Genomic DNA, 17,792 nt, shown 5'->3' on the forward strand with positions numbered 1-17,792 from the left:
GAGAGCTGTTATTAGTCTATAAAAGGTTCATTGCCATAGAATCAGAAAAATACTGATCTACATAGGCCAGATGAGGCTTTTCTGACCACCTCCTTTTAGAGATGCTGAAACCGAGATTCATTGCATTAGGGGTTGACTCCAGTTACCCAGCTGCCTAGATATGGCGGCCAAGGGCAGGTTTTCAGTGTATCAGTGACTCTGTGATGTGTGAATTATAAAATCTGCTTTTAAAGGGTGGATTTGCATATTCAATTTTTCTTAGTAGAAATCTAAGATTTCTACTGTGATTATCAAACCTTTTCTAAAAGATGATATATTGCTTTGTGTTTTTTGTGTTTTGGGAATAATGGAGAATTTAAATAAAAAATACTTTAGATCTAATTTTCCAGAGATTTACACTATATCAATTTTCCCAAAATAATGATTATAGAATAAGTCTTTAAAAAGGTCTATTTAGGTATTTTGAAAAACTAAGGCAAAGTATTTACAGTTGGCAAAAGGTGTAATGCCTACAACTACTGCCTTCGTGGCCTATTCTAATGGGGGCTGGGAGGTGGGGGTAGGAAAATTCAAATAATAGGTTTCAGAGTTTTAATCTACATTTTATTTCTGTTTAACTAGTCATCTGATTTGATCATTTACTTCTAAATAAAAATATTCACAGAGCATCTAAACGCAGTCTACAGACTTGGTGAGGAATGACAGCTCTTTGTCCTGTGCCCAGTGGAGGTTGCCTGCAGTGTTTTTACCTGTGCTATACTTGGTTGGTTCCTGGCACTGGTCTCCCCAGCCCTGCTGGGGTACTTCAGGGACAGTAGCACTGCTGGCCTGAGCTGCTCTGCAAGATGGACCCTGAGCCAACCCCTCTAACAGGTTGACCATCAGGCCAAACCCTCCAGACAGAATGTCTCAAGAGCGAGCCCCGAGCCCCACTTGGAAGGCACTGTTTAAAATGATCTTGTTGTTTTCAGGGGTCATGCTCAGAGAGGTTGGGGGTCACAGCAGGCTCTGTGCTTGGGAGTCATTCCTGATGCGCCAGGGATCAGGGCTGGCTGCGTGCAAGGCAAGCACCTTACCCCCTGTGCTGTCTCTCCAGCCCTAACAGTTTTTCATATATAGTTTTATTTATGCTCTTCAAATAATTCAGTATTAGGCAATGAAAATAGGTGTAGCTTTTATTTTCATAAAATGCCTTTATATTGGACAGAAGCGTTTCATGGAGACATTACTGTATGGTTATACATCATGATTTTCTTCATGTGAATTGAGAAATCATAGGAATTTTTAATCCAGTGATTGTCAGAGTATGTCAGGAGGCAGTTAGTAAAATTATACTCCTAGGGCTATAGAAACTCTTCTTTTTAAATTTTATTTATTTTTTTAAAAGTTCTTTACAATAATGTATTAGATTTAATATTCCAACGCCAATTCCACTATCATTACACGTTCCCACTACCATATTTCAAATGTTTCCACCTCAATCCCCAAAGCCGGTCCCGAAAGCAGGACCGAATCTGAATAATCTGCTAAACATGAGTCCAAAAAAGTTTCCTTAAAGTATGTGAAGATTGTTGTATTTTACCCTGGAGCCATTAAGCCTTGTATAAGATATTACTAACATGTTGTTTAAGGTTGAGGCTTGTCTGCTAATATATAAATGTGTGTATATCTATATATATACATATATACAAATATATTGTGTGTATGTATTTTTCTTTCTTTCCAAGATTGGTTGCCTTCTGCTTTACACTCCATAAAATGTGGTATACTACTCTTTGTAAGTCAGTGGTATAGAGTATGAGATGTCACTCCAGGAATGCAGCTGAAGTTCTTGTACTTTTTTTTTTAACTGGATGGTGACTTTGGGGTCCAGAGGCATGTCTGTGGCTTGTTGCTCTTGCGTAGCTCTCTTCCAAGAGATTTATTTCTGAGTCTCTGGATCATGGCCATTAATGAGCTTATCTGGAGTCAGATGCAGTTCCTGAGTGTGACTGTCAAGTTACCTGAAACACAGGGAGATGGGTGAGGTTGCACATTTCCAACTCTGTGCGAGCCTGGAGATTTCAGTCACAAGTTCTGCATACCTGGGTTTTTCAGCAGATTCACTCATGGATAAAGCTTATCCAAGCCTGTGGAGATTGGCTACGAGCATGGTGGTGATTGAGTTCTGAAGCTTTTCAGCTGCTGGGGCTCTGTTGGGGCAGGTTGGGAGACTCACCCCCTCTGGGTTGCCCCAGATAAGACAGTCTGGCAGGGGGTACAGAGGCATATCTGCAGTGTGTTGCTCTCGTAGGAACTCTTCTTTAATGAAAGTGGTTATCTTGTGATAGTTGACCTTGAATGATAACATAGAAATAGTACTTCTTCTGAAATTACTTTCGTATAAGATAACTTTTATTTCTCAGGTTGAGCTTATAGACTAGGAGTCAACAAATTTTCTTTGCTCCTGACAGTGCGTGGGGTAATATGTGTGATGCCAGGACAAAACCGGTTGGTTGCATGCAAGGCAAATGCCCTACCTACTTTACCATCACTCCAGTCCCCTATTGTACAGATTTTTGAGGTTCTTCCTACATATTGCCAAGTTGTGTCTTAATAGATTTTCTGAAAAATTTTAATATACAATGAATGTCCCTTTTCCTATCTTTTCTAACACTAGGAATTATTGTTTAAGCTTTGTTTTTGTAAATTTAATATACAGAAAATAATTTTTGTTTTAATTAGAACTTGTTACAATGCTAGTGAGCATGAATATTTTAATACATTTTATTTATTTAATACATTATCTGTTTTCTAATCTATTGCTTTTTTATATCCTTATAGATCTTACTATTTTTCATGTTATAATTCATATAAAATTTGATCCCAGTATTTTTCCTTACCAATTTTTTTTTTGAAAACAAGATATGAGTCACTGTCACTGTCACTGTCCTCCCGTTGTTCATCGATTTTCTCGAGCGGGCCCAGTAATGTCTCCATTGTGAGGCTTTGTTGTTACTGTGTTTGGCATATTAAATTCGGCACAGGTAGCTTGCCAGGCTTTGCTGTGCGGGCGAGATACTCTTGGTAGCTTGCCGGGCTCTCCGAGACATGAGTCGTCAGACATAATTTTACTAGGGAACATTTGCACTTCTCAGTTCTAACTCCATATAGTAGATTTCAGCAATACCTATTAAGGAGTTGTCCTCTGAGCAGACTTTAAAAAAATCTATTTTAATCTGTTTGAGTTGCTATAAAAATCATAAATTCATTCCAATGTTCCATCAATGTATGATAGACACTGAGAGATGAACATTATGTCTTTTCTCTTTTCCCGACTCCAAAGCAAGATTGCATGTAACCATAATAGCATTGCATTGTGATAGTTGCTAAGATCATGTATGGAGACTCTAAAGGGAAAAGGAAAATCCCGGAAGATAATGTCCAAAGTGACAAGAGAAAGTACTGGCTTTTTAGGGAAAGGTGTTCCTTACCTGAGTCTTATCATGAAGCTGTAGGCAATCACACCCCCCTCTATATACATTCAGGTCAACATTCCCACCTTCCTACATACATGAAGTTCAACATTCCATCCCCCCCCTTTATATGTGAATGTCAACAGTCCCACCTCCCTTCACATACAAAGGTCAACATTTCCACCTTCCTACATACATGCAGGTCAACATTCCCACCTCCCTACTTACATTGCAGGTCAGCACCCCACCTCCTTCCACACATGCAGGTCAACTTTTCCACCTCCCCCCATGCATGCAGGTCAGCACCTCACCTCCCTCCATACATGCAGGTCAAATTTCCCACCTCCCTACATTCATGCAGGTGGACAAACTGCAAGCAGACATATGACATGGTGTGGCTTTTTGAACAGTGATGTGGGTTTAAAATGTCAGTGGGGAAATGATGGGAGTTGGAGCTAGAGCTATAAGAATCCTTTATCCTTCCAAAGGTTTGGGTCTCATAATTTTCATTTTTTCATTTCATCATCCTGTTAATCGTTGATTGCCTCGAGCAGGCCCCAGTAACGTCTCTTTCATCCTAGCCCTGAGATTATATTCACGGCTCTTTAGGAGAATGAGACCCATCATTGTTACTGGTATTTGACATATTTGGTAGGCCACGGGGAGTTTGCCAGACTCTGCCCTGTGGGCAGGCTACATTCGATAGCCTGCAAGTTTGTCCAAAGTAGGAATGAGATAATAAGATGTCATAAAAAAAAAGTTCTGATAAGATGTCGTGCGGCCGCGCGGTTCCCGGATCTGGATTTTATAGTCTCTGAGTCTTGGCCGGACGAGAACACTGCAGTCTTTTGCCCCCGCGCCTGGGTGTCCCTCGCCGGGACCCCTTGGAGGGGAGCGGGTTGAGCTTTCCTCCCCGCCCCGACCGGGGCTCCGGCAGCCGAAGACCTCCAGGACCAGCCACCACCATGCTGAGACCACTCTCCGCACACATGAAGGTACTGGCAGAGGGACAAAGCCACGCGGGTTCCGGGGCCGAGACCTCCAAGCCTACTCAGATTGGAGTCGAGCATCTTCCATCCAGATCCTCCAAATTCCAGCAGGCGGGGGTCACACCCACCACCTGGCCCCCTGGCGCCGTGTAATCCCATCAGCGGCCAAGACTCAGAGACTATAAAATCCAGATCCCGGGTCTCATAATTAATCTGGGGAAATTTTGTTCATTTTTTTTAATAGAGGTATCTCTCTGCATCTGGGGGTACTGGGATGCAAGTAAACCTCAGGGCATTCCTTGCACATGTGAGGCATGCAAGGTCTGATGCTTGAACTGCGTCCCCAACCCAAGATCACTCATTCTTTGAAAATGTAGTCTGTTTTGGTCAGTATGGAAGCTTCTCCCTCGGCTGCTTGAACTGGGCACACTCATCGAAGGTTGTGAACAATGAGTTATATGATGAGGTTTGTAGCCCAGGATGATCTCCTAAAAGCATAGATGCTGAATTGGAGGAAGAAGAGAATGGAAGTAGGAAGATTCAGGAGGGACTGTATTTGTTCTTAATTGCAGCAAAGTCTCATAAAATTAGCAGCTTAAAACAACACCCATTTATTGGTTTCTGCAGGTCTGGAGTCTGGTTCATCTTGGCTGCATTCTCTGCTCAGGTCTCACCAGGCTGAAAACTCTGTGTTAGCTTTCCTTTGGGAAATCCTAGGGAAGAATCCACTTTGAGCTCAACTAATGCTGCAGGCAGAGTTCGGTCCCTTGCAGTTACAGAATTAAAGTCCCTGCTGCCTTGGTCTCAGTCCACTGAGCAGCTGCTCACTGTCCATTCTCAAATCATCTTCAGGGCCCTGCATCTCTGACACAGAGACCCAAAGCACCCCTCAGTAAGGCCAGGCCATAGCCCTAGAGAGTTTTCTGCTTCAAGTTACTGTATAGTAAAGCTACTCAGCAGGGTGAGATGTATTATGTTCATGGTCCTGGGGTTTATACAGGTCTCATGCCAAGAGATGGGGGGAGTCTTGGGAACCTTCTTAGAATACTTTCTACTGCAAAGACTTTAGCAAGTTTCCAGATTGGACATGGTGAGTTCTTATATTTAAAAACAAAATAAAGATTAATACAAGAGGGGTGGGGTGGGAGGTATAGCTTTAGGGACCAGGAATTGGTGACCGAAGAAGGGATACAGATGACTCTGGTTTGCAACTGAAATAGTTATACCAGAATGGGGGGTGGGGCAAGGGCAAAGTATTATCAGTGTAATGATTTAAGGGAAAGAAGTTGATTCTTTTTAGTTTTGTTTGTTTTCTTGCTTTACTTAACTGAATTTGTATGCCCTGACATCAAAGAAGAGGTGCTTCTGTAGTCAGAGAATGAAAATGAGAAAGAGAGGTAAGGAGAGATAGGGAGAGAGTGAGAGAGAAGGGAAGGAAGGAAGGAAGGAAGGAAGGAAGGAAGGAAGGAAGGAAGGAAGGAAGGAAGGAAGGAAGGAGAGAGCATGAGAGAGCAAGAGAGCTGAGATTTGAGTTCTTGCAAAGAAGAAAGAGAATGAAGGTGTTTTAAGGTGATAGGAGAATAATCTGACTGGAGAGTGTTAAGAGTCTCAGAACGGGGTCTTGCATTTGCGACTATAATTTGTGACAGCTGTTTTTAACTCTTACCCCTATCTTTGATTCTTGATTGGGCCAAAAGGCAGGGAGAGCAGAATGTACATCCTGGAGTCTAGAGGACATAGGGGCATTGGAAGTGGCCCTTGGTTGGAAAGCCCTGTGGGTGTCCAGAGGGTGACATTCCCCTATGCAACACGACAGAATCCTTCGACAGCAGGAGGCGGTCCTAGAATGTCAGCAGTTAGTCGGCTGGGAAGGCCTGTGTCAACACTCTGTTTCAGTCTCCATGCTCCAAAAATGAACATGGTCACCGTGTCTATCCCTCCACCCTTGCATATACCCAGAAGAGTTTCTCTTCCCTTTTCACTGCAACTGACTTGATGAAGGTCTCACTTTCTCAACTGACTGTTCTGGACTTTCTCTCCTGGCTCTCCTGATCATCTCTCCTACCTCTCTCTTTGACTACTGGAACTATTACTCTAAAATAAGACATCAGGTCATTTCCATTGACTGAGGCCAAATGTGTTGTTTGTTTGTTTTTTTTTAAATTGTATTGAGTCATCGTGAGATAGTTACAAGCGTTCATGTTTGGATTACAATCACACAATGATCAAACACCCATCCCTCCACCAGTGCACATTCCCCACCACCAATGTCCCCGGTATACCCCCCCCTTTTCCCACCCTCACCCTGCCTCCATGGCAGACAATATTCCCCATATTCTCTCTCTACTTTTGGGCATTATGGTTTGCAGTACAGACACTGAGAGGTTTTCATGTTTGATCCATTATCTACTACTTTCAGCACACATCTCCCATCGCAACCAGTTCCTCCAGCCATCATTTTCTTAGTGATCCCTTCTCTATTCCAGCTACCTTCTCCCCTTTGCTCATGAGGCAGGCTTCCAGCTATGGAGCAATCTTCCTGTCCCGCGTATCTACTATCCTTAGGTGTCAGCCTCATTTTATGTTGTTTTATATTCCACAAATGAGTGAAGTCCTTCAGTGTCTGTCCCTCTCTTTCTGACTCATTTCACTTAGCATCATACTCTCCATGTCTATCGATTTTTAAGCAAATTTCATGACTTCATCTCTCCTAACAGCTGCATAGTATTCCATTCTTTTTTTTTGCTTCAAATTATTTATTATTTTATGTGTCATTTGTCACAGCAGTTTTAATATTGTCACCTTAAGATAATGATTTTGTTTATGTAGGAGTACTGCTATTCAGTAGTATTCTATTCTTAAAGCTGCACATGAACCAAACAAACAAAACACCCAAGATTGGCACTCAGATAATTATTTTGTATATGACTGGTACTCTGCAGGTCTCCACAATCCTCAAATAAATTTTCCCTTCTGTGCTCGTGTGTGTGTGTGTGTGTGTGTGTGTGTGTGTGTGTTTCCCTTTGTCTAGACTGTCATTTCTGTTCCCACCTGGAAAACTCCTTTCTTTGAAGAATCAGCTCTTTTGCCACCTACTTTGCTAACACAATCTTTCCTCGCTCCCGTGCTCCAAAAGAATTTTCTGCTCTGCTATTGCACTTACCTAACAGTGCTGTAGCAGTTATTTACATGTTTATTTCCCTCTCTAGTACAGGAGTTCATCTCCAGCTGGAAAACACTTTGTGTTTTTTCAGTATTTTAAGTGTTTATAGCGTTAACAGTTTTTCTGTTTTCTTAGTTTTGCTTTCTGTAATTGAAACTTAGCATCAAGTATAGCTAGATTAGTAATTAATTTGAATCACATGCTGTAAATTCTCTGCTAGCTCTTTAAGAATTCTGTTGGTTATTTTTTAATTGAATTTAAGTAAAATGAGATGCACATTCTGTAATATAGTACATTAGTGTTAAAGGGTTCAAACCTGATATTTATTAGTAGGTCTGCCATGCAGCTCTGCTGACATTTGAGGTTTTGTGACATTTCCTGAAAATCCTTTCTAGGCTGGAAGGCATAAGTGACTGACAGTAAAGAGCAATTAATGGTTTTCCAAGTAAAACATTTCCAGGGGTTCTGCCTTTGTGTCTCTCCATTAAGAATACAACACATTTCTTCAGTGTTTCAAGGATAATTTCAGTTTTGGGGTCAGATTAAAAATTGTACACTTCTGAACTTTGCAAGATTGGCAGAAGGGAATTTTTGGAAGTCCATTAATGTGCCCTTTGTATGACAATTCTATAGATTCTTACTCTGGAGTACTGTTTTTACGGTACTCACTTGGATGGCTTCCTTGGCTGAGTAATAAATATGCCCCCTGGCAGAGTGAAATGTCAAGCAGAGCAAATGATTCACTGTTGTATGACACCCCCTGTACGGTTTTCTTTCCTTTTCAAAATAGGCGAGTGTTATGTGTAAAGGAAGTTGAAATTCTGGGCCACATGTCCGTTGACTGGCAGTGTCCATTTGAAGATTTTGTATATCCTCCAAGCGTCACTGAAAATCTGCTAAAATTTTCTGTTAAGGTAAGGAAGCATGAATCACGCTGGTTTAAAACCAAGACAGTGTTCAATAATGAGTGGAAACCAAATAGAGCTTTCTGACTCAATTTTGTGGCTAACGGCATTAAGTTCTTTATGAATTGTTGTTACATGCTGAAGTGTAAGGACAGATACCATGCAATTATGTACTATACTTCTGACAGTCCTTGACTGTATAAAGTGAAAGATGTAGTCTGTCCATGGAAAGCATTAGGAGCCTTTTGAGAAAATAAAGCATCAGTACATAGTATATGTTTCTGCTTAATATGCATACCTATTTTGCTATATTCTGAGTTATAACCAGAAAAGTTCCTTTTTGAAGACTTTTAGAAGATTCCTATAAGGATTGTGTCTAAAGCACTCCTATTTTACGATACTGGTATTTATTGAATTCTAATAAAATAATACAACGTTATGTCTTTCCTCTCATCACTTTCTAAGGAAGAAATTTTGGTTGTTGTTTTGGGGGCCACATCGGACTGTGGTCAGGGCTTACTTCTGGCTCTGTGCTCAGGGTTCACTCCTAGCAGGGCTTGGGGCTCATATTGACTGCTTGGGATTGAATCCAGGTTGTCCAGATGCAAGGCTACCCACTCTACTGTCTCTCTGGCATGGTCCTATCTCACATGGCAGATAAGGACTAAATTGATACCCATCTTCTGCCTACTTCTCCATTTCAGACCTTAGTTCTTATTTCTCAGATCTTTTTTGATGTATTTAATTTTTATGACATGTAAATTTACATACATATGTATATAAATTTATTTTTGTCCCTTTCAGAAACCTGCAGATTACAAAGGTGGAAATTTTACAGTATTTTTGGTGAACAATAATGCTAAAATGAATGAAACTATCTGAAAAGCATCTTAAAAGCTAATAGATACAGGTGCTATTACTCTTTAGTTTCTGTTTACTTTTATTTTGATGGAACTTCAAAAATAAAAGAAACTCCATGAAACCATCCTAATTTCCTATCAGTCTCAACCTCATCGCGGAGTGCAAATTTAAAGAGTGCCTTAATTGGAGAAACAGTTTTCAGATGAGGAGGAACTGTGTCACTCTGCATATCTGTCACAGGTCCCTTAGTTCTCACTTTTCTTTCACATCAGTGGTGAAAATTGACTTAATGTATTTTGCATTATATGAGAATTTTATCCATCATCCAGAGAAATGAAGGGTTTTTTTTTATATGTCAGAGTTAGTAGTGCTTGTGTAGACTACCGTAGCCTGCAGAAAGCCATTATTTTATACAGATAGATGTAGTCTCAGTCCATTTCATAACTCTTAGCAACTCGCAGATGGCAGCACTCTTCTTGTACCAAAATGATTTGTTATCAGACCTAAATATGTACATTTGCTTAGCCTACTGGAAATAAAATAGAACTGACATTTAAACGTCCAATTAAAGATTCTTACGGTTTTGTGTCTTTTTGTTTTCTGATTGTTGGGGGTATTTTTCTGTTTTTTTTCTTTTTCTTTTCTTTTTTACTTTCCAAGATAATTTATTTTCTGTCACTATTTCTTTTTAACCAGGACCAGAGCCTATTCCACAAAAAAGACAGTGCGCATCAATGCTGCCTCCGGAAAGTTTACCTGCAGGATACTGCCACAGCGGAGGTAAACAACTTGTTTCTAACAATGCTCCGTGAATAAGGGACAATGCTCTGTACTCACCAGTACACATTTCTAATACGAGGATATATGGCAGCTTAAAGTCAATGCCCCGGAGTCTGCGAAGGGTGGGAGGGTCCCCTAGTCTGTGCTTTTGGCCCTTCATGCTGAGTGTGTGCAGACTCCCAGTGAGCTCTTCACTGCCTTGACTTACTTCTCTGGCTGATGGAGGTCCCCAGCTTGACCTTTCCTGGCAAATGTTTTGCAGAGAGTATGTCGCACCATCGAGGATGCACAGTCCATGAGACAGCAGCAGAGACTGAGGAAACAGTCATCCTTGAAGCTTCACAGTCCACAAATGCCCTTTTGATTCCAATGCTGGGGGTCGCCACCCGGGACAAAAGCAAGCTTTGAATCTTTCCCAGAATTGTTCCTCTTTCTGGCTGAAGTAAAGGTTGCAAACTGTCCTTCCATTTTAGATAGTTTCTTTCTTTCTGAGAATAGCGAGTTTGGGATTTGCATTTTTTTCCTCATTTGATTTTGACTTAGTTTTCATAGCCACCTGTATGTTAGGAATACATTTCTACACTGCCATCTTGAATGAGTCAGACTGTCAACAAAATATTATTGAAGAGTGAAATTTTCATTAACGTTTACGTTGTGAAGCAAAGAATTGTAGGCTGTTTTTAGTTAAAGTCCTTGCTGAAGAATAAGAAAGAAAAGAACTTAAAGTGACTGGTTTTTCTTTTGAGAGTTTTGGTTTTTTTTTTTAAAGCCATGGATGAAGGTTGGACATTTTGTTTAAGGATAATTTGTTCAGTGATTGAACTGAAAAATAATTTTTGTTTGATCAGGTAATTGAGTAAAGAAAAGCCATTAGAGAGAAAAATGGCACAGCTCCTGTTCCTTTTCATCTCCCCTGTTAAAAGCACTGTTCTGTTCCTGGGGCCTGAGAGACAGCACAGCACTTGCCTTGCTTGAGGCTGACCCTGGGGACAGTGCTGGGTCCTGGAGGTCCCAGCGCCTCCAAGCTGTCCAGGAAATCCGTCACCAGGGTCGGGCTCTGCTGAGACTGCAGGCTGCAGGCCAGGAGTCCCCCAACCACCCCCTGCCCCAGCTTCCCAAATACTGCGGTATCCCCCAAAAGCCCACTCTGGTTTTCTCCAAATAAAAACATGTTTTACACTGGTGCTGAATTTTCCTCCTTGCACTGAAATACTGAAGACTACTAGAAAAATCAGACCTCGTTCTCTGTAGTGTGATATTCACAAAGTCTTGGAAATTATTTACATGCTCTTTCAGGTTGAACTTACTTGGCACAATGATAATTTGCTGATCCATGAGAATACTGCACTTTAAGTTTTCAAAGACTCAGATATGAAAAATTCAATATTTTTGTATTTCTATGAATTGTTTTATATAAGTTGAAATATTTTTAAGGGCATCATAAATTAACTATGCATATCTGAAAGTGTATTTTAAATACGTATTAGGAGAGGTGAAAAATACCTAGTTGCTTTAAATGTAAGTAAAATCTAGAGCTGTACTTTGGTGAATATTTGGTAGAGCTAGTGTTTCAAAAGCAAGTTTCTGAGAATGAGTTCAGTATAGTATTATTGTTGTTTTCTGCATTTTGCTTATGTTCATCAAAGAATACTACCCATTAAAGCTTTTTTAAAAAAGGCTACAAGTGTTTATTTTCTTCGATGAATTTTTGAATTTGCTCATGGTGTTTAACATATTCCATTTACATGACTGAATTGATAATGAAATGAAGATGAGAACATTCTTGATTTACTGTTTTTATTCATGTGTGGTATTGGTTCTATGACCTTTATTTTTTTTTAAGACTAGCCTTAACTTTAAGGCTGGCCTTAATTTAGGGCCCGAGATGGATGCAACTCAGTGGTAAGTGTACTTGCTTACGTGAAAGAGGTCTTAGATTCCAGCTCTGCACTGCAGAACAAATAAATGAGTAAATGGAGAAATTTCTTTAGTTATTCTTTAACACAAATTCCACAAAAAGACCCTGATCCTCTTTGGGGATAGTTGTCTGCTTTTCAGTGTCATCATTATCATCATCTTCTCCATGAAGAAAGTATCATATATAAAGCTTCTAACTTTGAACAGATTTTCTGTATCAGTGGTTAAGTGTAATTTATTAAATGGAGCATTATGCCAGCATTTTCTGTCTTGAACTCTTTAATAAGGAATTTGAGATATCTGATTATACATTTTGTAGGAATCACAACTACTGACAATGTCTAAGTATCAAAAAATTTTATTATACTAATGCTACTTAAAAATCATTGAACTTAAGGAAAATTAACTTCTAGAAACCCATAAATTTTTCAGCACAAGTGGCTTAAAATAGCATTCTAATTCTTGTAATACTTTTATTTAATTCTCTGGGATAGAAATAATTCATTGGTAAAGTGGAGAATCAATTTCTTGTCTGTGAACTTCTAAGAGAAATAACACATTTAGTGCAAGCCTGGCAAGCTCCCCATGATGTATTTGATATGCCAAAAACAGTAACAACAAGTCTCACAATTTGTTGAGAGACGTTGCTGGTGTACACTGGAGCAAATCGATGAACAACGGGAGGACAGTGGTACAGTGCTACAGTGCATTGTTTACAGATATGAAAATGTTTTTGGTTGGTATTATTTATCTATCATTTACTTTGACTGTTTATGTCTTTTTCCATTTTCAATGTCGTTCTATTGGTGAGAAACTAAATGAGTAAAGACTTCACTAGCCCTAGTGCTTCTCTGGAGTTCTACACAGAGTTCCCCACTGAAGAAGGCAGAGAGCACAGTTGCCGCCTGCCGCGCTTTGGAATCTGATTCAAAATCTGCTTTAGAATCCATGCTCACATTTGCTCCAAGCCCTGCCTTCACAGGTCCTGTCAGTCACTGATGGGCAGCTTTAGCGAGGACAGTAGGGTGGCCCAGGGCTGGCAGTCAGGGTCATTGGCACCAATAGCTCTCTTTGCACTAACAGCACCAATAGCTCTCTTTGGCTCAGGGGCTCCTCAGTGACCCTGCAGAGTCTTTCTTAGACGAGGTGGGAGCCCGGGAAACACCCCCACTCTACCTCTGGGCCGTCTCCCTCCCAACTGCAGGTACGGAGGCTCCCTCATAACTGGCTTATCCACAGCAACAAGAGGTGAGCCTGAGGTTGAGAACAAAGCAGGCCCATAACATTGAACCCAAACTCAGAAGGACATCAAGGCTTCATCAGAAAGATATGATGTAGGATAGATTTTTAAAGGAGCGTTTCTTGAAAACATGGGTTGACCTGGCGACCAACATGTCTGTATTTTTCACAAAGTTCTGCCTGTATTTCCAAGAAACAGTGGATTAAGAACAAATGCACCAACCATAACACAATCAAACTTTAGAAGAGCTTGCCAGTGCCAATTAAAATGTAGAGTTGCAGTGATTGCCAGAGCTAGAAGGACTGTCTTTAAATTAGAGAGAAAAGCAGAGATTCCTTTAGAATCCTTCTGTTCTTGGGCACATGTCTTCAATCTGATCGTGTGTGCTTTACTGCCAGTATAGAAGTTCACATTCATGGAAGAGGTGAGAACATGCCTACCCACATTGATGGAGAAATGAGAATCACTCCATGATCACGTGGATATAGAGGTGAGAGTCAATATGCCTGTTCACATTGATGGGAGGGTTGCAGTCCTCCTGTGTAAAAGTTCTTTAGGGAGCAGCCAGGGGCTGCCCGGGCCCTGGGGCAGATGGCAGAGAAGATGAGAGCCAAATCGGTTAATTGATCAGATGCTGTTTATTCCATTCTCATCCCCATTCACTCCTGTTTCTCCTCTCCTTCTCTCCCAGGCCCCAATCTGGAACCCCTCTTTTCTGACTCTGGCATTTAATCTTCTGCCCCCAGCCCACTCTTACATTCTAGTTAAATGGCCAAACCATGAGGGGATGGGCTTACATATAGGTGTGGTCACAATCAGTAGGGGTAAAGCTCTTTCCCTTAGGGGATGCTGCCTCTAGGACAGATTCTATTTCAGCAGGATGACTCACCTAAGGGTGCAATCCCATGAGTGTTTCTCCTCTCCCTGTTCAACAAACATATAAGCATTCATAATATTAATCATTTTGTATAGACACAGTAAGAGATGCATTAAGCTTATAGAATTGCTCTCCTGGGGCCATCTCGATCTCAGACTACAGTGCTCAAGCCAGATTAGTCTTTCCTATCCCTAGCAGGGTCCTAGTCTGGGCGTTACTTTTGGATCATGATAGCATTTGTCATGATCAAGCTCTTAACTTATAATTAAGAATTGTGGCGCATTTGCCAGACCCATCTCGATGCCAGGGTAGCACATAGCTTACCACTTGCCCTGATTCCATCCAGTCCCTCATTGGGATCCTGCTTTGGGGGGGCGCTAGGAAGTGAGGGCAACTGAGGCTTAAGTTGAGAAAGCAGATGCCTGGGAATGAATAATATTCGAAGCCAATTAAATCCCAAGTTAGAAAAGCATGATATTAATTATCTTCTTGTGTCTATACAAAAGAACATTGCTTTAAAATAAACTATTCAAAAGACATAAGGAGAGGAGAGAGGCAATATTAACTTACAATGTAAGTTCAGTGTTCAAGAAAGATCTGACCTTACAAATGAACAGAAACTGATTAGGGGAATAAGCTGATTAACTGTTTGGGGAAGAGAGCATAGAGAAGTGGTTACAGATAAACAGAAGAAGGGAGTGACTCAGGAGCACTTTAATGGGTGTGACCTGATAAACCTAAGCTAACTGAGGAAGGACAAAACAGTGTTATCCTACACTCCTGTTCTTCAATTCATGCTAGAAGGCATCTCCAAGCTCAGCCAAATATGGATACACAGGACTGAGCAGTAGTCAGAAAGTCTGTTTTGTTGATACACATGTCAGTCCCTCACAAAAATCCAGAATGCTCTGAAAACCTAAAGGTTTCTTCCTACACTGGAAGCAAAGACACTCAACAGCAAAATCTGAACTAAGTTTTGCAAGCAGCTTTTTGCTCTCTGTATGTTGTGGCTTTGTCTGGTGGCAGCAGTTAGTAAATGCAGTTCCAGGTTTGGAGGGGCATCCCATACTTGGATGGTGGTGTATAAGCTCTGTGGTAGATGAAGCATGTTGCCTTTCTAAAATCTGAAAATAAATAAATAAATAACCCAACCACATTCTACTAGAATACATCCCAAAGAGTCCAACCTAAAGATTATTAGTTTCTGTAACCCTCAAAACAATTTATTGAAGCCACTTCCAAAATTATAGAAAAATCATATGCCACAGGAGAGACCATGATGAACTGAACTGTGCTCACTCTTCAGACAATGCCTGTGTACATTGTGCAGTTTTATGCTAGACACTCCTTCTGATAGAATGTTCAAAGTGAATCCTTATGGCATACAGGAGACTGAATCTTTGCTGCATATGGTCCTTCATAAAGAGGAGAGAAACCAAAAAGAACAGAGGCATTATTCTTGTATCCTTTATATATTATTTAAGTAAATATCTAGTCAATGAAAGGTTTTTAGGACATTTTCCCACCAGTGGGAAAGTAATTAAAATAGTAATGAAATAACATGAACCTCATAGATAAAAGTGAACACTTGAGAGAGAGTTTGGTGTTCTTGAAGAATAACCCAGCAACTTCCCTGAGATTGTCTGTGGAATTTAAACTCTCACAGTTGTGGTTTAAATTCCCTGAATAGATTTGGGGTAAGGCTCAACAGTAGACCATTTGATTTGCATGTGTGACACTTTGGATTCAATTCTTAACATGGCAAAATCATAATAATACTAATAAAATCATTTTCATTAAAATTAGATTCAAAATCTTGATCTTTATTTTCTGCTTTGATTTATTTGGGTGAAATATGATTGTTTTTACTGAAACTTATTTAGAAAGTTGTGAAGGGAGAGAAGTATGTATTTTATAAAGAACACCGGCTTCTCCAGAGGGGAAATAGGCAAAGAAACAAAGACAAGCGAAAGAACAAGGACTCCAAGAGGAAGCTGAAATTTTGGTCTTGGCTTTATTTTTTTGCTTTTTGTTGAAAAATTATATTATCTTTCTCCCCCATAGACTACTTTCTTCTGTCATCTCTATCCTCCCTTCTTAACATACTTTTGTGTGAAGCCACTGTTACTAAATTCTCTCTCTTAAGTAGATTTTATATTAGCATTGAACCCAAATGATCTTTTCAATACACTGTGAATGAATTTTACGTGGCCACAGTCATATCCAATCATTTGCACTGGATATGGCTATCGTTGCACTATAATTCAACAAAGTTGGATCAATGTGGTGTTATGGCCAAAACAACCTAGAATATTTGTAGTCTGACCCTTTGCAGAAAAGGTACTCGTTATCTGTCCTACTCTATAATAAATACTACAAATGAGACATCACCAAGATCCCAAGTGATTAACCCCTGAGCTTTCAGGAGCCTAAGTTAGGATCTAACATCTACTGACATTTCTTATCGTTGACTTTATGGGATTTATTCCGAACTCTTAGAAACTTGTTCTAAGATTATCCATTCAGTTTCTTCTTATATTTTAGGCTGAATAATGACTCAAATATTTCCCTTTATAACACTTGAAAACAAAACCTCTTGGTCCCTTGGTCTAAAAAAACTTTTTTGTTCCAGCGAGCGAGTCCTTACACATGGTCTGATAATGCTTTGGAAGTTTGCTAGCGAACAACAGTTGAGGACCAGGGATTTAGCTCAGTAGTAAAATCACCAGCCTTGGAGTGGAGGTCTTGGAATGGCATTTCTGGAATGGCAAAAAACAAAATTAACAGCAGCAACAAAAACAAACCCTAGATGTCATAGTTTTTGATGTGAACAAGTTAGGAAGTAGAAACTGAACACAAGATGTATTGTATAAAACCTGTCTTTTTATAATGAATACTCAGAAGTGAATTAAATGCATAAGATTCTACAATAATCAAGCCATTGGAGCGTTTTATTGATGCCAAAAAGGGGGAAATCGCCTGTGATACCTACTGTAACATAACTGGCTAGAAATGCTCCAGGAAGAAATGATGTTTTAAAGTACAGTGCATCATCCTCCGATTGAGTAATCATGAAACAAATGAGCAGGTGCTCCGAGATTGCAGTCTGAATGGGAGCTGTAATGTCTTTCCCTCGCCAGAGGACGCGGCTGCAAATCAGTTCCACAAGCACTTACTGATGGCGTCAATTAAACCTCTCCTGAACAGGGCACAATCTCCTTCTATATCAAGGACTGTAAGAGATTCTTCTCCAACTCTTCTCATCAAATATTCCCTCTCTCAGAGAGATTCATGCTCTCAAGAGTAGTGTGAAAAAATTTTAAAAATATGAATTAGCAGATTAATAATGTTCTTTTTTTTTACTAAAACTATGAAAATTGGGGTTGGAGAGATAGCACAGTGGGTAGGGCGTTTGCCTTGCACGCGGCCGACCCGGGTTCGATTCCCAGCATCCCATATGGTCTCCTGAGCACCACCAGGAGTAATTTCTGAGTGCAGAGCCAGGTGTGACCCAAAAAGCAAAAAATAAATATAAATAAAAAATAAGACTATGAAAATGGTATTTAATATGAACAGATGTAAAATACACTTCAGTTTAAAAAAAC

General features: G+C 40.2%; 1 protein-coding gene across 2 annotated transcripts in view; it reads left to right on the top strand.

Moving 5' to 3' along the window:
* The window catches only part of VPS13C (vacuolar protein sorting 13 homolog C), a 201,604-nt gene extending 189,401 nt beyond the window's left edge, over positions 1-12,203 (top strand). For both annotated transcript variants that reach the window (XM_056130834.1, XM_056130835.1), the window contains 3 exons: positions 8,398-8,521; positions 10,070-10,153; positions 10,416-12,203. In XM_056130834.1, the coding sequence (XP_055986809.1) occupies positions 8,398-8,521; positions 10,070-10,153; positions 10,416-10,517 (310 nt within the window). In that variant the 3' untranslated portion in view covers positions 10,518-12,203. The remainder of the gene's footprint in view (positions 1-8,397; positions 8,522-10,069; positions 10,154-10,415) is intronic.
* Positions 12,204-17,792: the final 5,589 nt, after the last annotated feature.

This window comes from Sorex fumeus, unplaced genomic scaffold (assembly GCF_029834395.1).
Source record: "Sorex fumeus unplaced genomic scaffold, SorFum_2.1 ptg000081l, whole genome shotgun sequence".
NCBI classification, from domain to species: domain Eukaryota; kingdom Metazoa; phylum Chordata; class Mammalia; order Eulipotyphla; family Soricidae; genus Sorex; species Sorex fumeus.